Source organism: Pyxicephalus adspersus, chromosome 4, assembly GCF_032062135.1.
Source record: "Pyxicephalus adspersus chromosome 4, UCB_Pads_2.0, whole genome shotgun sequence".
Classification (NCBI taxonomy): domain Eukaryota; kingdom Metazoa; phylum Chordata; class Amphibia; order Anura; family Pyxicephalidae; genus Pyxicephalus; species Pyxicephalus adspersus.
The window spans coordinates 83,937,574-83,953,699 of NC_092861.1; the positions used below are offsets into that span (position 1 = coordinate 83,937,574).

A 16,126-nucleotide genomic window follows, 5' to 3' on the forward strand; every position below is an offset into this window, starting at 1 on the left:
CTCTGTCCTGTAAATTGTTACCAGGACAGAGGAAAATACTGTATATCCATGTACTACTTTATTGTATTGGTATAAGAACTTACCAATACACATTCATATTTTTGGAAAAGCATTACCACGAGCCTTAAACCTCTTTCTTTCTAAATTTTTACTTACAATTTGTTTTATTCAGTTTATAGAGTATAAGGATTTTATTGCATGACATAGAAGTATATGTATTATAGAAGTATAATTTTGTTGATTGGGTATTTATTGTACTTTTGATATGGGAAATTCCAAAGGTAAGGGGAATAACCCAGGGGAACTCAAAGACCCCTATCAGAAACATGTAAAGAAACATATAAAAGTGTGCCAGAAACCCGAAAACAGAGATGCCCCCTCTAATGTTCCCGGGGAAACTCCTGTTGATTTTGTTAACTGTAGAGCATGAAATTATTACATTGACCCCTTTACATTACACCTGAAAAAGGAACAGAGAATTTAAAATGTCCCGATCCATTCCCACTTGAGGAATCTTTCTCTAAATTTCATATCAGTTGTATATTGGGGCTGTGTCTTTCCAATCGAGCAACATTCCAACCCCAGCCCAGATGAACCCTGATGATTACACCCTCATATCTTAGGCTCACTAAACTACACTGTGGAGGGAATTACACACTGAGTTTGTAAGATTACACGGAGATAGGAAATCCATGGCCACTGCATTGACATGTAAACAGAAGCAAGGAGAAACTGTGATTATGCTAGAAGGTTTAAGAAAGTGTGGAAGGAAGAAGCAGGTTTAGGATTAGGAGGAGATCTGAGTATAGTATTTACTCAGTCACTGATTAATAGAATGGTTCCTGAACATGGGGGCACTGCCAAAATGAATACTGACAACTGGAGCACTTTAGACTCCCCACAAATTTTTGCCCAATTATTGACAAAAGACACCACTGGTTGCTTTGAGCTACCTAAACCATCAAATCCCCATGTGCAGGGACTCCATTATTCAGGGAAACCCGGAGAATATAGAGGTAGAGGCAGATGAGGCAGACATGACAGGAATGACAATAGAGGATATGGATGTTAGAAGGAATCAAGCATGTTTTCCTTGCGAACAGGAAGGATATTGGGCGAGATACTGCCCTACCCACCAACAGCAGTCAGTACAACAGCAGCCACATTCAGCTGACAATTACAACCACCAAGCCCCAAAAGTACCCAATACAATGGGGAGGCAAACCACATCAAGCATAGGGATGCCCACAGGAAGACTCCACCACCACTATGTTACAGATCTCTGACCAGGCTGATGAAAACCCCACAATCACATTAAACATAGGACAATTCCTGACAGACTGCTGATTAGACACAGGAGCTACTTGTTCTGTCCTCTGATCCTGGTCAGGTCCATCTACACCTGGAAGATGTATGTTACTGTATGACTTGTAACCCCTCTGTAATACCCCACTGTAGGATGACAGTACTACAGAGAATCATTCAGCTTCCTCGAGTTATGTATGCCCAAGAACCTGAAAGTGTTTATTTGTATGTAAATTAACAAAGGTACAAGAAGTAGTTATCCTTTGTTAAATGATAAAAGGAGGGAAATGTAAGGAGTGGAATTTTACTGAGGCCTGAAGTTTATTTACTTTTTTATGTTTTTGCTATATTTTGTAGATAATTGAGTTGTGGCAAAACTAGCTGTACTCCTTATCAGTAAACTAACATCTCTATCCCCCCTAACCTTGAAACTCCCCTCTCCTTTATCTTGAAACATTCCACGCTCAGCGAAGTTGTTAACTGTATTTCTTCTTATTAACTAACTACTAAGTGCCTTCCACCTCGCTGTTTGACTAAATAAACTGCGATTTAATAATAAAGCTTTGAGAGTTATTTAACTACAAGCTTGAGTAGTGTGTTTGTGTTATTCGCTCTCCCAGCGCCGCTGAAAACAGAAGCCATCAGAAAGGGATAACTGGTCTGGGACTAGCAGGGATTGCTTTAACAATGGGTCAGCATGGGTCATCAAGACTGTGGATATGCAGTCCCATACGCAAAAAGTTGCATTGAACTGTGCGCTCTGTTACCTATCTTATATGTCCAACATTACATTTTTCAGTACAGCTGTTCTGTGTTTTCAGAGCACACAAGTGAAATTATGCCCACCAATGTGCATTATTGAGCCTTGGAAGGCATTACTCTGTCACTGGGTATTTCTTCCTGGACCACTTTTAGTTGGGACTAACTACACAATTTGGCCAATGTCAGTGTAGTCCAGATTCCTACATTCCTCCAGATTCCTACACATCATCTTTAAGCACTGACTGTTCACTTATCTAATATGTCTCTCTCCTTGACTGGGGGCATCAAAATGGGATAATCAATGTTATTTACTTTGATTGTCTGTAGTTTTAATGTCTTTGCTGATCACTTTATGTACTGTACCCTTTATGCACATTTTTTTAATACCAATATTTGTAATATTTACTTACAAATGTTTATACACCTACATGCACACATATTGCATACATGTACATCTAAATGTCATCATTTTTTTCACATTTACTTTGCAAATATAGAGCTGTGGAAATCTGAGTGTACTGTTCACATAAGATCTTGTAGTATTACACAATTAAACTCTGTCACATACAAATCAATATAATGAGTGAAGTAAATGGATAATGTAAAATTAGTTGATGGTTTTTTCTTCATCCCTTATGCCATATTTAGACACTTGCCGATTTTCTATATACCACTCTTCATCATTTACTCATTTAATCTGACAAATAACTTTAATCTGACAAATCACTTTATCAAGTTTCAATTATTGTAATAACCGCACACACACAAAAATATATAGATTTATGTAAGGATTTTGAAAAATAAGCAATTGATTATGAGCAGATTTGGTACAATAGGGTTGATTTAGAAATAGAGGCTGTGAACATAGTGAAGAGAATTATCCCCATATTTCACTTAGCTTAGTAAATGAGATGAAGCTCTTCTGACTTCAACCATCCAATCATGTGTAAGGAAAAATCTTTTTTTTTTTTTCAGATTTCCTTGCATGTGATTGGACAAAGTAAAATTTCACCACATTGACTTAGCTAATTATTAGTTGCAAATTAATATTTCTCTTTGGTAAGTGAACAGCCCAAAATCTATTAGTTAATCACCCGCAATATATTAATGCTTTCTGGCTTCTTCATGGTGTATCTAAAGAATGTGGTTGCTTTATTAACCTCCTGAGCAGTAAGTTATGTCCCGTTTTATATGTCTAAAGGCGGTACATGAAAATGTATTTTACATTATAACTTAACAGTATGAGTATAATAAAGTTTGAAATACTAAATCATGTCAAAATAATAAATTAAAAAAAAATTTTACTTTTTTAAATTAAAAAAAAAAAAATATTATACTTACACTATTATATTATACTGTAAAATAAATTTTAATGAATGACAATGTACTGTATTTACACATATAAATCCACTGTATTGCATTCAATACAGTTATTTTGTATTGAATGCAATACAAATAGATTTGAATTTCCTGATGGCGCAACATAAATATAGTTTGATGATAATAATAATAATGGATGGATAATAATGGATACCTGTCACATTCTGGTACATACACTGAGCTGTTCAAACGCTGTTTAGTGTTTCTAGAATTGAAGACTGCGAAAAGGCAGGTGAAAATGTTTTATTGTAGAAGGCACCCCCCTCTAATTCTTGATCACCTAGGCGAACGCGAATGAATGGAAGCGTAAAGCCTTTCAGGATACCTACGTCACACATCCTGGAAAGGCTCTTGGGTGCTACTTCTGCACATGCCTAAGAATCTTGCGCATGAGCAGAAGGAGCCTTTTCGTGAAAAGGGAAAAAAAAATTAAAATGCGCAGTGAGATCCGCAAGTCTTTTTCCAACCTACGTCACCCAATCTTGTGCCTGGGTCGGGTGACGTAGAGTTGGAGGAACCCGGGAGAAGAGAGGAAGATGGCGAAGCCCAATGCGCCGGCTCGGAGATGAATACCGGGATGATGAGGGACCCGATGGAAGACACCTCTGGCCTGATCTCGCCTGTGCTGTGAGATTAAATGTAAGTGAATTTTTTGGGGGCATTTTTTTTTTTTTAGTTTTCTTCCTCTTTCAGAGAGGGGAATTTAAAAGATATTAACTTTATGTCAAAAATAAATGCATCACGATTTAATCCTGCTTTATAACTCTTACAATAACTTATACATATAATTGAACATTTAAACTGTACTGACCTGTGCCACATTAAAGATTTTTCAAGAGGTTCTAACATTTTCATGATCCAGTGCTTTTCCATTTTACACTAAAAAAACGACCTCCATAGTTTAATACATGTTTGGTTGGATACACCTTAGCCAACAGAAACAGCAAAAACAGCCTAGACTGCATTTTGTGCATACATGGCCACTACAAGATTAGCAAGTAATAGCTAAAGTAAAAGGTAAAAAAACGTGATTACTTCATGTATTGTGCTCTTACCGTTAAGCTTCAGAACTGAAATATTACTTATCGTGTGCAGTCCAGCACAAAAAGGCTTGAAGCAGGTGAAATAATCAGAGATGTTGATAGCCACTGGTTTGTAAGTGACGTTTTAATTAAACTGAGTATGCTATGCTGCCAGACTAGAAAGTTATGCTCAAGTAAAGCTACTTAATCACAAGAAAAATTTTAATTACTGCTGGTTTCTAATATGCAAGAACAAAAGTTTTAATTTAGCTTTAGTAATGAAGCTTTTAATCACTTTCAGGGCGGATTACATATTAAGTGTATGTTGAATAGTACCGAATACTTTACTGCAATCCAAGTCTAAACTTCAGTCTCATCTCAATAGGAATTCCTATTTTTGTTAGAGATACTGGTCAGAGTTGGAATTCAACAACACTTATCCATTTATCACTGATCACCTTTTTTGATTTTTGCTTTCAGCTCACCCAAACCTTTTGGCTAACCTTTTAAAATACATAACCCCCAGTTGCACACTGACACCATTCTGTGCCTAGAACTTGTGCACCAAACATACCTGTTCCAAAGTCTACAAATCTGTCGCAGGTTGCTGAAGCAACAAAACCCATTACTCATAAAGAAGAAATAAAACAAAACCTTTTTTATATTCTGATTCAGCAGTCAGAGTAAGAGTTGCAAGGTTTTCAGTGCTACATCCTTATGCCCTTTTTGTAATTGCTCTGATCAAGAAAGTGTGGGCAAATCCACAATCTTGATTTGCTATTTGAGTAGAAATTGGAGCAATCATTCACTAAATACGCTTGGTTCCATTACATCGGTTCCAAGGGTTTTTTTTATTTTTCACATTGAAAAGATAGCCTTTCACTTCAAGTCAACAGGGCAAGAAGTGGAGGGCAATCTACAGTTGACAAAAATATTTTTAAAGCAATGGACGACACTTGAATCTTGTTAGTGCCACCACATAGCTCTTCTAAAACAGCTATTGGTCATCATGATTAAGTTAGACTCCTAAGCACATAGGAAAAATATATAGAAGACATTTCACTAACAATCCTGCTTTGTTCTAACATTAAGACCAAATAAGTAACAGTAAACTAGAACCTATTTACAAAGAAATGGTGGGAATGAGCAGGATGCAGGCAAGACTAGGCACTATAAGGTAGAGTGAACAATCCAAGATTCAGCTATGCAAAAGATTTTGTATGAAGGTATAAATTGCAGACATTGGCAGCAGTTTTTTTTTTTTAATTTTGATGGTAGAATCCTTTACAGTTTATACCTGTAAAGTAACATTCAAAAGTTTTGTTATTCATATATCCTGACACCATTTTTTGCAAAAATGAAAATGCTGAACAGCAACATAAATATAATAATGATATGTTATAAAGAGCTTTAATGCATGTTTATATCATGTATAAATAAAACAATTGCCTTAATTTTTTTTTTACATTTATTTAAAAAGTAATAAATCAAGTCTGTAAAAAAATACATTATTTTCTAACAATCATTGTTACCAACAAAATTCCAGCTTACCTTATTGTACTATCTAACTCAACTTCTGGGTAGCGTTTAACATTCTTTTTTTTTTGGTGGGGAGTTAAAAATGTTATCCTACAATATTAATATTCATTGCTTTTAATATTTTTGTGGGTATATACAAAATAGATTTTAGAAATAATGCTTTCCATAATCATGGTCCCAAAAAGGGTTTTTTTAGTCTACATGTTTCAATCAAGTGCAAAATTACTCATTTCTTTAAGGACCATTTCTTTAAGGACCATTGACCTGTACTTCTGTTCCAAGCCTTGCATATATTCCAGATGATCCCCAAAGTGAAATCCATGAATAGCTTCTTCCTGTTAGAAAAACATATAAGTAATCCATCACTATATCTGTGTATCATGTTGTGTATTGAACTGTGTATCATAACTACATAAAAAGGTTGGTAGACAATGGTGTGCGGAAACTCAGACTTCAGTGGAATCTAGTACACACAAAAAATGAGAGATAATTGATTGATCTGGTTACGGAATATTATTCTTCATATTACTAAGAAAAGTAAGCATTAGAAAATGTTATTTTTGCTAACCATGGATATATTATTATATTAGTTCTGCATGGTGAGAAACATGAGGACATGACATTAAAATCATGCTGATACCAGAATTAAATATAAAACATGTTAATGGTACTGCTGATGGACATAGTAATATTATAATGGTGCTGTTGAGGATGTGATATATCAATTTTGTTGATTGATTTAATACTGTTTTGCTACTGTTAAGGGGTTGTAATATTAAAATAATTCTACTGAGGGATACTATATTATTATGCTCTGTTGAGTGATGTAATAAAATGATGGTTCTTTCAAATGATTTAATAATACAAAAATGATTAAAGGCCATAATATTAGAATTCTACTGAGGGATGTTATAATTTATTAGTGCTGTTTAAAGCCATACTATAATAATTCTGAACAAGAACTGACTAATTCTGGAAGTGGTATTTTGGTTAATTAATAAAATAATTATCCTGATGAATGTAATAATATATTGTTGCTGTTAAGGAAATATATTGTAATAAATCTGTTGATGAATGCTACATTATGATAGTACTTTTGAAAGATGTAATATAATAATTCTGCTGAGAGATGTAGGATCACAAAATAAAGTATAATAATATAATGGTCCTGCAGAAGGAAGTAATATTATAATGGTGCTGATTCTATCTATATTTTACCAGATAAACCACCTTCCTAATGAATAACACACAACCTGTGCATCCATATTGCATTTAGTGTTTACTGCATATTGTAGCATGTTATGGGGGTTACTGGCTTAGGATATGCTGGAGCTAAGATGACCTTTATAAAGCAACAGTTTTTTTCACTATTTTCCTTTCTTTCTGTGGGAGAAAACTAGAAAACTCAAGAAAGTAATGCACATCTGTCAAATACATACAACCTTCACATCAACCTGCACATTGAACCCCTCGTTGTTTTCACTTTGAAAACATCTTGTCTCTGACTTCTTGATTTCCAACTTCCAGATGTACATTCACATATTAAATTCTAGCTCATAGGTTTGTCAACTGCTACTTTGCACTTTATGACTGAGCAGAATAACTGAGAAAAAAGCAAAGCTCCCATGTCATAATTGGGACTTTCTTGGCTTGGATCCTGCATAGGCTCAACATAATGTACAGACACAGTTACCAGAGTACTTCTGTAAATGTTAAAATTATAGTAAAATTTTTAATGTGCACACATTTTAGCCATGATTGAATGTTTAAAGTTATTTTTTAAATGACCAATTGTTTTACACATTTTCTTGCACATATTTTAATGCAGACTTGTAGGTTTGCTTCTGGATGCTACTCTGCAACCCTAAGTTATGCTGCAATGTTGTTCTTGGAGAGAGTCTTTTACCTTACATAAAGGGAGAAAATTACCTTCCTTTTTTTTTTAAAGCCCTTCCCATTCTTTTTTTATCACAGTGGTTATAAAGACAAAATGGGAGTGCAGAGCCTCCTAGGGTACATATGTCACACATCCCAAGAGGCTTCTGGCTTCTCCAGAAAGAGCTTTTTCTTCAATGAGTAAAAAAAACATGTGCAGTGAGATTGGCAACTTTTTTTCCCCCATCTACTGCAAACTATGTTTATATATATATATATATATATATATAATATATATATATATATATATATATATATATACACATATATATATATTTAAATATCTTAGGTCTTAAAATTGGGTAAACTGAGCCTCAGAGGAACAACACGTTAATAATACTCCATGTAATGATTTGACAAGGACTAAGCAGTGCGTGAAACATTGGGTATACCCAAGTAGTAAAGACATCAGCAGTGATCTTGGGGAAGTAATTGTTGCTGCCCACCAATTCAGGAATGGTATTATAGTCTTATCTAAACAATTTAATGTTCATCATTCTACAGTGAAAAAGGGTATTCACAAAGGAAAAGACTATTGCCAGTCTTCAGAGGAGTGAACATCCCAGCAAATTCAACCTAAGAAGAACTGGGTAAGGCTCAGATGAATTGAAAAAAAAAAAAAAAAGAGCTACACATCAGACCCTACAGGCTTCATTTAGCATATTAAAGCGGAAAAAAAACACACTTTTACCTTCGCAAATTTTTGATCCCTCTGGCGGTTTCTTGGATTGGGTCTCGAATCATGCTGGAAACCTTTCTTGTTGCAGTGAAGAGGAAACGACATCTTCTTTCAACTTTTGCCTATGTCACCTGATCTCCCACTGTCATCTTCATCTGAGCCTTGCCCAGTTCTACCGTAGGGTGAATTTGCTGGGATGTCCACTCCTGGGAAGACTGGCAGTTGTCTTTCCCCTTGTGAATACCTTTTTCACTGTAGAATGATGGACTTCAAATTGTTTGGATTAACATTCCTAGATTGGTGGGCAGCAACAATTACTTCCCCAAGATCACTGCTGATGTCTTTCCTCCTTGGTTGTGTACCTAAATTTTCACACATTGCTTAACCCTTGTCAAATTATTACATGGAATAATATTAATGTGTTGTTTATCTGAGGCTCAGTTTACCCAATTTTAAGACCTTTTAAGGACCAGATATTTTTTTTTGTCATGCACAAAAGCGTATTATTCCGATGCGCCACATATTGAATTGAAAGAAGGTGTACTTAATTTTTCTCATTGCTCTGCGCATATATATATATATATATATATATATATATATATATATATATGGAAAGATTATATATTCCCTTTAAAGTATGTTCAGTCAACATCATAATTGTATAACTGATGGTTACAAGTATGTAAAGAAATCTAGAACATCTAGTTTGAAGATATAAAAAGTATTAAAATTAGAGTATTAGGGGGGAAAAGTTCACAGTAGTTGTGTTCTTTTTATGCCTTTAGAAAGAGATGTAAGAAGGTATTTGCCTGAAAACATCTCATGGATTGAAAAAGGATTGATTTCGTACAGAACACACAGCTTTTGGCTTTACATCAAAGACTTCTACCTCCCCACCTTTCTGACTCTGAATCCATGGATTGGCTGCAAGTACGAGTTTAAAATCCAGCTTTAACAGATATTCAGACAAATCTATGAAATGATGTACATCTTAAACTGATGTTTTATAAATATCAAGTTCAACTTTTCAGAAAAGAATGAATATAAATACCACAGCCCCGCAATTTTAGAAGCATTTAGATTTTTGACATAAAATTTTATTTTAGTGCTAATATTAGGATTGAATGTGGCTTTCCTTGCTAATTAGTAAGCAAGTTATATTTATAACATTAATGACCTAATACATGAACTGATTATGTTTGAAGCACCTAGATAGTATGTACAACCTAAACTTCTTGTGTAGGGTAGTGAAAGGTAAAACCTCTTTAGTTTTTTTTTGTCTGTGTCCAACTGTGGAGATTTCTCTTAACTTACTGTCCTGGGGATAAACTGTAATTCAGAAGACATCTATACAAAGTAGGGGAGTCATTGGTACATCTATATGATCTATATTAGAATAGCCCTTTTGGTCCAATGACATCTATAAAAAATACTTGCCATAACATCTATTTTTCTGTGTTCACTGTCTCTGTTTTCATCACGTCTGAGTTTTATCACCCCGTGCAGCAAGAGACTGGGTGCACAATAGCAAAGAGACAGCCTAGGTGGTGACCAGTTATGCTTATTTACCGTTGGGATGCAAAAAGTACCATCATGAACAAGTATATTAAAATTTTATACAGCACATTCTCTGTAATATTTGAGAGATGAAACCTGATTGGCTGTTATAGGGAAGCACACTTGGCTGTATAACAAGCTCATATAAAAGAACTGAAAAAAAAATAAAATATGACAGAAAAGACATAATTAGCTATTCAGAGACACATAGGAGGTAGATAAATGAAAGCCTTAAAAGCCAAGTGATATCAGGCTGAATAAAAACAATCATTCATCCTACTCCCTAGAGATTGAAATTTAAAGCTATCTTTGCATTTACTGTACATATGTTTTCAGGGTGGATTATTTATATACTGTTTTAGAATATTCTTTACAAAAGTAACTTTGACTACTTGCGGCCATAATTATTTATGTAAAGCATACAGACAGGCAGCATAGTTGAAAATAAGGCAGCAGTAATTTGGAAAACATCACCCAATTATAATAAGTCTTTATGGCTAATGTAACTGGCAAAGAATTCCCTAGATGAAAGCAGAATAATTAAAGAGAGATTATTATACCACACATGAGAGCACATTGGTTGGGGAAAATGATAGAGCTGGTTAGGAAAGATTCTAAGATCTTGTTATATTATAGTCCAGATTTCAATTATATTCCTTAGTACGATGGAGCTAAGAGTTGTTTAATTAAATTAGAGAAAAAAAGAAAATCTATAAAATGTGACTTCATGCACTACAAATTACAGAGCAGTAATTTCCATAATTAGGTAATATTCAAAATACCTGGATATAACTATAGTAACTAAAAAATAACTTATCAGACCATCATCAGATTATTGTTGTTAACATTAATAACTGGTGTTGTTAGGTGTGAATCACAGAATAAACATGTTCTACTGAAGTATTTATGTATCTATTTTCCTATACCATTAACAATAAATATACAGAAGATGGAGAACATATAAAAGCAAAGTTGTCAGTTGAATAGGACATGTGACCCTTTATCAATTGCCACCATAGACAGCAACATTAGGCTCCCATTGATTGCCATCAAACGCAACAATATCAGGCTGTTTTTAAAAACACCCTACAAAGAGCAAACATCAAACACTAATCACAATGATAAAGATGCAAAAAAAATAACACATTTTTTGGTATTATATATCCAAGCCAAAAGTTGGTTAATATGGAAGATTTTTCGTAGACAAATCTCTTTAGAAAAATGTATTTGTGAAACCTAACTTTTTTTAGCAATTTTTCATCAGATGAGCAATCATCTTGCGTATCTGTTTTTGTCTCAAAATATAACAATCTATGCAATGCACGTATGCATATCCTTTACCAGGGAGCACCAGATCAATATTATCTAACACTGTCATGTGAATATTTTTCAGATGTACAACTTTTTTAATAGGTAAAATCATTACCGATTATGGTACAATATTTCATAATATGGATCACTCACAAGTCTGGTGGGCACAGTCTTTTGACTGAAATTCAACATATAGATTTTACATGAGAAAATGGGCAGGCTTTTATCAATGACAAATTTGTATCTTCTGCTACGTGTCTGTAGCCATCTTTTCTGTTGTATACATCATGGCCAATCAAGATGGCTAAAGCTTCTTGGGATTATAAAACAATGGAGGGAACAGGCTGGAGAATAGGTGATTGTCTATGGTTAGCTTTAATTAAACCTTGCCTCAAGGATGCTTTTTTATTTTTTTTTTAAACTGAATTTGTGTTAAATAATGTATAAGTGCAAAATGGTGTAAACACACCATTTCACACACATTGATTTCCATTCAGCCTTTCATCTGGTGAACTGACAAAAATATATAAAACAGTAGCAGCTAGTGATCATTGTAGAGAAAGCTTCCTATTGCCTTGACATAATTTTCCCAAGATGCTCCTATCATGCCCAAGTACACATGTCTATATTCTTCGATGAAAGCTCCCAAGTGGGTTTTTCTTAATTGTTTGTACACATAGGGCCTGATCTAATAAAGCTCTCTAAGACTGAAGAAGATAGATAGATATTATGGATTACTCTGGATTTGGCCTAGGATTCAAAACATTAGCTAAAAAATTGCAAATGAATTTAGGAAATCTTTTCCAGGTTTGCTGGAACCCCCAAGGTAACTCATGATGGCCTATCTTTAATAAATCAGACCCACAATATGACTTGTATACTTTTAATCAATATTTACCAACATATCAGACTTGTCTATGTCTTATCAAGGAGCCCAAAATTGATTGTGTATTTGCTTCAGTTCTTATAATTTTCAAATTTATTTATTTCATTATTGGACAACAAAACATAATAAAAATGATCCTGTGCATAAAGGCCTAATTTGAGCTCAATGACTGCTTTTCAATAATAACAATATTCCAAAAGTTGGAACTAAATAAGTTGGAAATTAAACAGACACACATATATATACACCCGTACCATTTTACTAGATGTCATATGACTACTATCATAAATACTCTTAATACTGAAAAAATATAGAAAATACAATATGACTGAAACAAAAATGCCAAGGGTAGAAAATCCTACACACAGTTGGGCTAATTTTTAAAAGTCTAGGGAAAGAATGATCAGGCTTGTTGTTTTTTGTCCACAGTTAGTAATCTGGTGTCAGCTTCTATTTCTGACCCACCCTGGAAAAGCGACAGTTGGAATCTGATAGGTTCCCAAGAGCTCAGGAACCATTTTCAATTTCCTCGGTTTGTATACATGAAGCTAACTGAAGTAGGCACATGAGCTCTCTACAACAGCAAATACCAAATAAAAGAAATAGCTTTAAATCTTACAGTAATTTTAAAAGTTTGAGTGTATGTATACAGTGCAGCAAAAAAAAAATATGCCCAAGACTTTTTCAATGTATTTGAACAGGCAAACATGCAATCTTTTTTTAATTTGTTCCTACAGATACATGTAATATAAATGAACACAATAAACATTTTTGTTTTAGTCATTTTTTGTAGTTGTTGATGTAGATTTATTTGTTTTTTTATACACGTACCTTTAGGAAGACCTGCAGGTCCTGGGTTTGTGTGTGTTGTAGGATTTCTTGCTGCAGGTGTCTGAATATTGCTATGCACAGGTATACCTGATAATCCACTCCTAAAAGGATGCACACACCAAAGTAGTGACAAATCTCAATCCAATCCAGGTGATTCCAGAAACACTGGCTTAGCCAGTGCTGACAGATCTGAAAACCAAAAACAAAACACTAAATTGCAAAAAATGTTCGCATTTTTAAAGTACAAATAATGGTAAAGTCTTTTGTCAACTAGGGCAATGTTTTAGTTTTGTTGACACACAGCAATAAAATCTGTAACTCTTCACCATTCAACAAATTACATTTCTGTTCTCTTCCGGTGCCAATTGTTGAGAGATAGTTCCCCTCACTTCTTCCAATCCACTTCATGGATAGTCTAACAAAAACTAACTTGCGGTATATATAGTTATGTTTTTGTGGCAAATGGTTGGCAGCCTTGTCATGCAGTATTCACACAGTTCCAGGTTTTAATCTCAGCCAGGAAACTATCTCAATGAAGTTTGTATGTTCTCTTTGTGCTTGTGTGGGTTTTGTCCCACATACCAAAAAGATCCAAAAAATGACATATGTTAGAGCCATTATACATTGATGATGGTAGGTAAATAAGTGTTTTTAAACTTCTACTCTGTAAAGCAATTTGTAAGATGGGGTGAACTACTCAAGTGACAAATAAGAGGGAAATTCCCTTAACTTCGTAGAATTTTCCTCTAACCTTCTACAGGTCACCCCCTTTAAAAAAACATTTTCAGGGGGTTTAACCATGCTCTATCATATACAAAATGTAAAACATAAATAAACAGGTTTAGCCTACATAAACTTTAAAGTGGAACTTCATGAAAAATGCCCTTTCATCAACTCAAATAACTAGTACAGGACTTTTTTTTAAGTGAAAGGAATATCTCTTTAATTTGATTGAATAGCAACAGAAAGCCAGGGGTCCTAGGACAGGAAGAAAGAACATATCTACATGACAAAGACATAGCAATACAAAAAAAGGTTTGTATCTTTCCCCATTATATAGAAAACTAAAATATGTGCCTGTCAAAGGAACAGGTTCTCTTAAAGAAACCCTTCTCCCACCAACATTACAGAATCATGCATGAGATCAATGATGAAAATCAATTTTTAAAATGATAATGTGGGCTTTTTTAGGTAGCCAATTTAGACAAAAATATTGTTTAGTAAAAATCCTTAAGCCATGTCTGATTCTTGATTAAGCTCTGTCCCTATCCTGTCTGAAAGCTACCATGGCAACAATAGGAGCTTAGGAACAATCCCAAAGTATATTAAAGCCATCCTAATTAAAGTAGCATCTTAAATCCTAAAAAAATAACAAGTACACTTTACATACGGCATATGGTTTCATACAAATTGCTTTTTCAGTCCTGAAGTTTTCATTTTCTGCATTATTATTATTCTTATACTATAGTCTCTAGTATGGAGAAGCTGAAAGCAAACCAAGTACTAAAAAAAAAGTGTGTTTGTATGAGACATAATGTGATAATGGATACATCACTGTGTATTGCAGCTACTTAGATACTTTAAACAGCTATAAAATTGTTATTTACTATGTACCCATAACAGCAAACACTTGTAGTGAGACATTAAAGCATGCTTTTGAAATGTTGTTTATTACTTAGCAATTAAGTGGCTTTATAAACTTCAGCAAGGTAGCAGTCGCTGGAGTAAAACAATAACTTGGTTAGATAATAAAATATAGCACAATATTTTTTTTTTTTTACTATAGGGGATAGCACATGGGGGGAAGGCTGACTTACTAAAAGAATATAAGTGTTATCTGTGTTTACCATACTTGCAGCATCCCTCTAGTCATACTCATTCTGTCATTCTCTGCTTCCCCTGCACACTGTGCGCAGCAACAGGATTAGTGAGTATTTCCTACAGCCAATTAGTAGATTAGCTCCTGGACATTTAAACCTTTCTGATTCCAGCCTGGTTGCTGGATCCACAGCATGCTGTCCACTATTCTGCTCTCAGTCCTGCTCTCAGGATACTCTCAGTTCTGTTATTATGGATTTTGACCTTGACTTCGGCTTTCCCTGTAATTGCCACCTGTCCTGACCACATCCGGTTTAACTACTCTGACTTAACGTGCTGTGTTCTTGTCTGATTAGCCATTCCTAAATTGATGCCATCTGATTCCTGTCACCCCTGGCATGGGCCCCATGACCTGGTGACCACCTTGCAGCAAAGTAGTCTGATTGCCACTAGGGTTGCTTGCCCATCACTCCTTGCTGGTTGCTCCGGTGAAGACAGGAGCGATTTAGATTTCACGCTTCAAGTAATGCCATGTCAACTTCAAAGGGGCAACCTGTAACAGCAGGCTGTTCAGCTGCAAAGTGAATGTTCATGAATAAGTGTATGTAAACCTTACTTCTTTTACTTGCTCCTTTTATGTCACTGACAGTGTTTTTTTTATCTGTTTGATATAAAAAATAATATATGAAGTGAAAAATAAAATGGGTATTATTACAACAATCCAGTGATCCTACAATTTCTTGTGCCCTGGGTTATCTCAAGCAGTGATATCACCTTTGTGAACTGCTGTGTTCAGTAGTCCTTAGATACAGGACAGGAAGTCTGAAAATAAAGTTAAAAATAAGGTAAAAAAGATTGTTTTTTTAGATCAAAAAAACAAAATCTACTTTTGAAAAATTTCCTTTGTATGTGATTATGAATTTAAAGTAAACATACTTTATTTACTAACTGTGACAAACAAAAAGTTCAAAAAAGCAGTTTCTTCTTTTTACTATAATGTATAAATCTCCTTAATGAAAAAATATATTTTATCATGAATACTCTTCTGTAGGGAATCACCAGTGCGTACTATTATTCTGTAATATTTGGCACCAGTATATT

At 34.5% G+C, this 16,126-nt stretch overlaps 1 protein-coding gene across 1 annotated transcript in view; it reads right to left on the reverse strand.

Annotated features, from left to right (window-relative positions):
• Positions 1 to 5,863: 5,863 nt before the first annotated feature.
• Positions 5,864 to 16,126, reverse strand: part of TBC1D32 (TBC1 domain family member 32) — a gene marked incomplete in the record, with an annotated part of 161,342 nt that continues 151,079 nt past the window's right edge. The window contains 2 exon segments of the mRNA XM_072408827.1: positions 5,864 to 6,343; positions 13,208 to 13,396. Coding sequence (XP_072264928.1) covers positions 6,215 to 6,343; positions 13,208 to 13,396 — 318 coding nt within the window.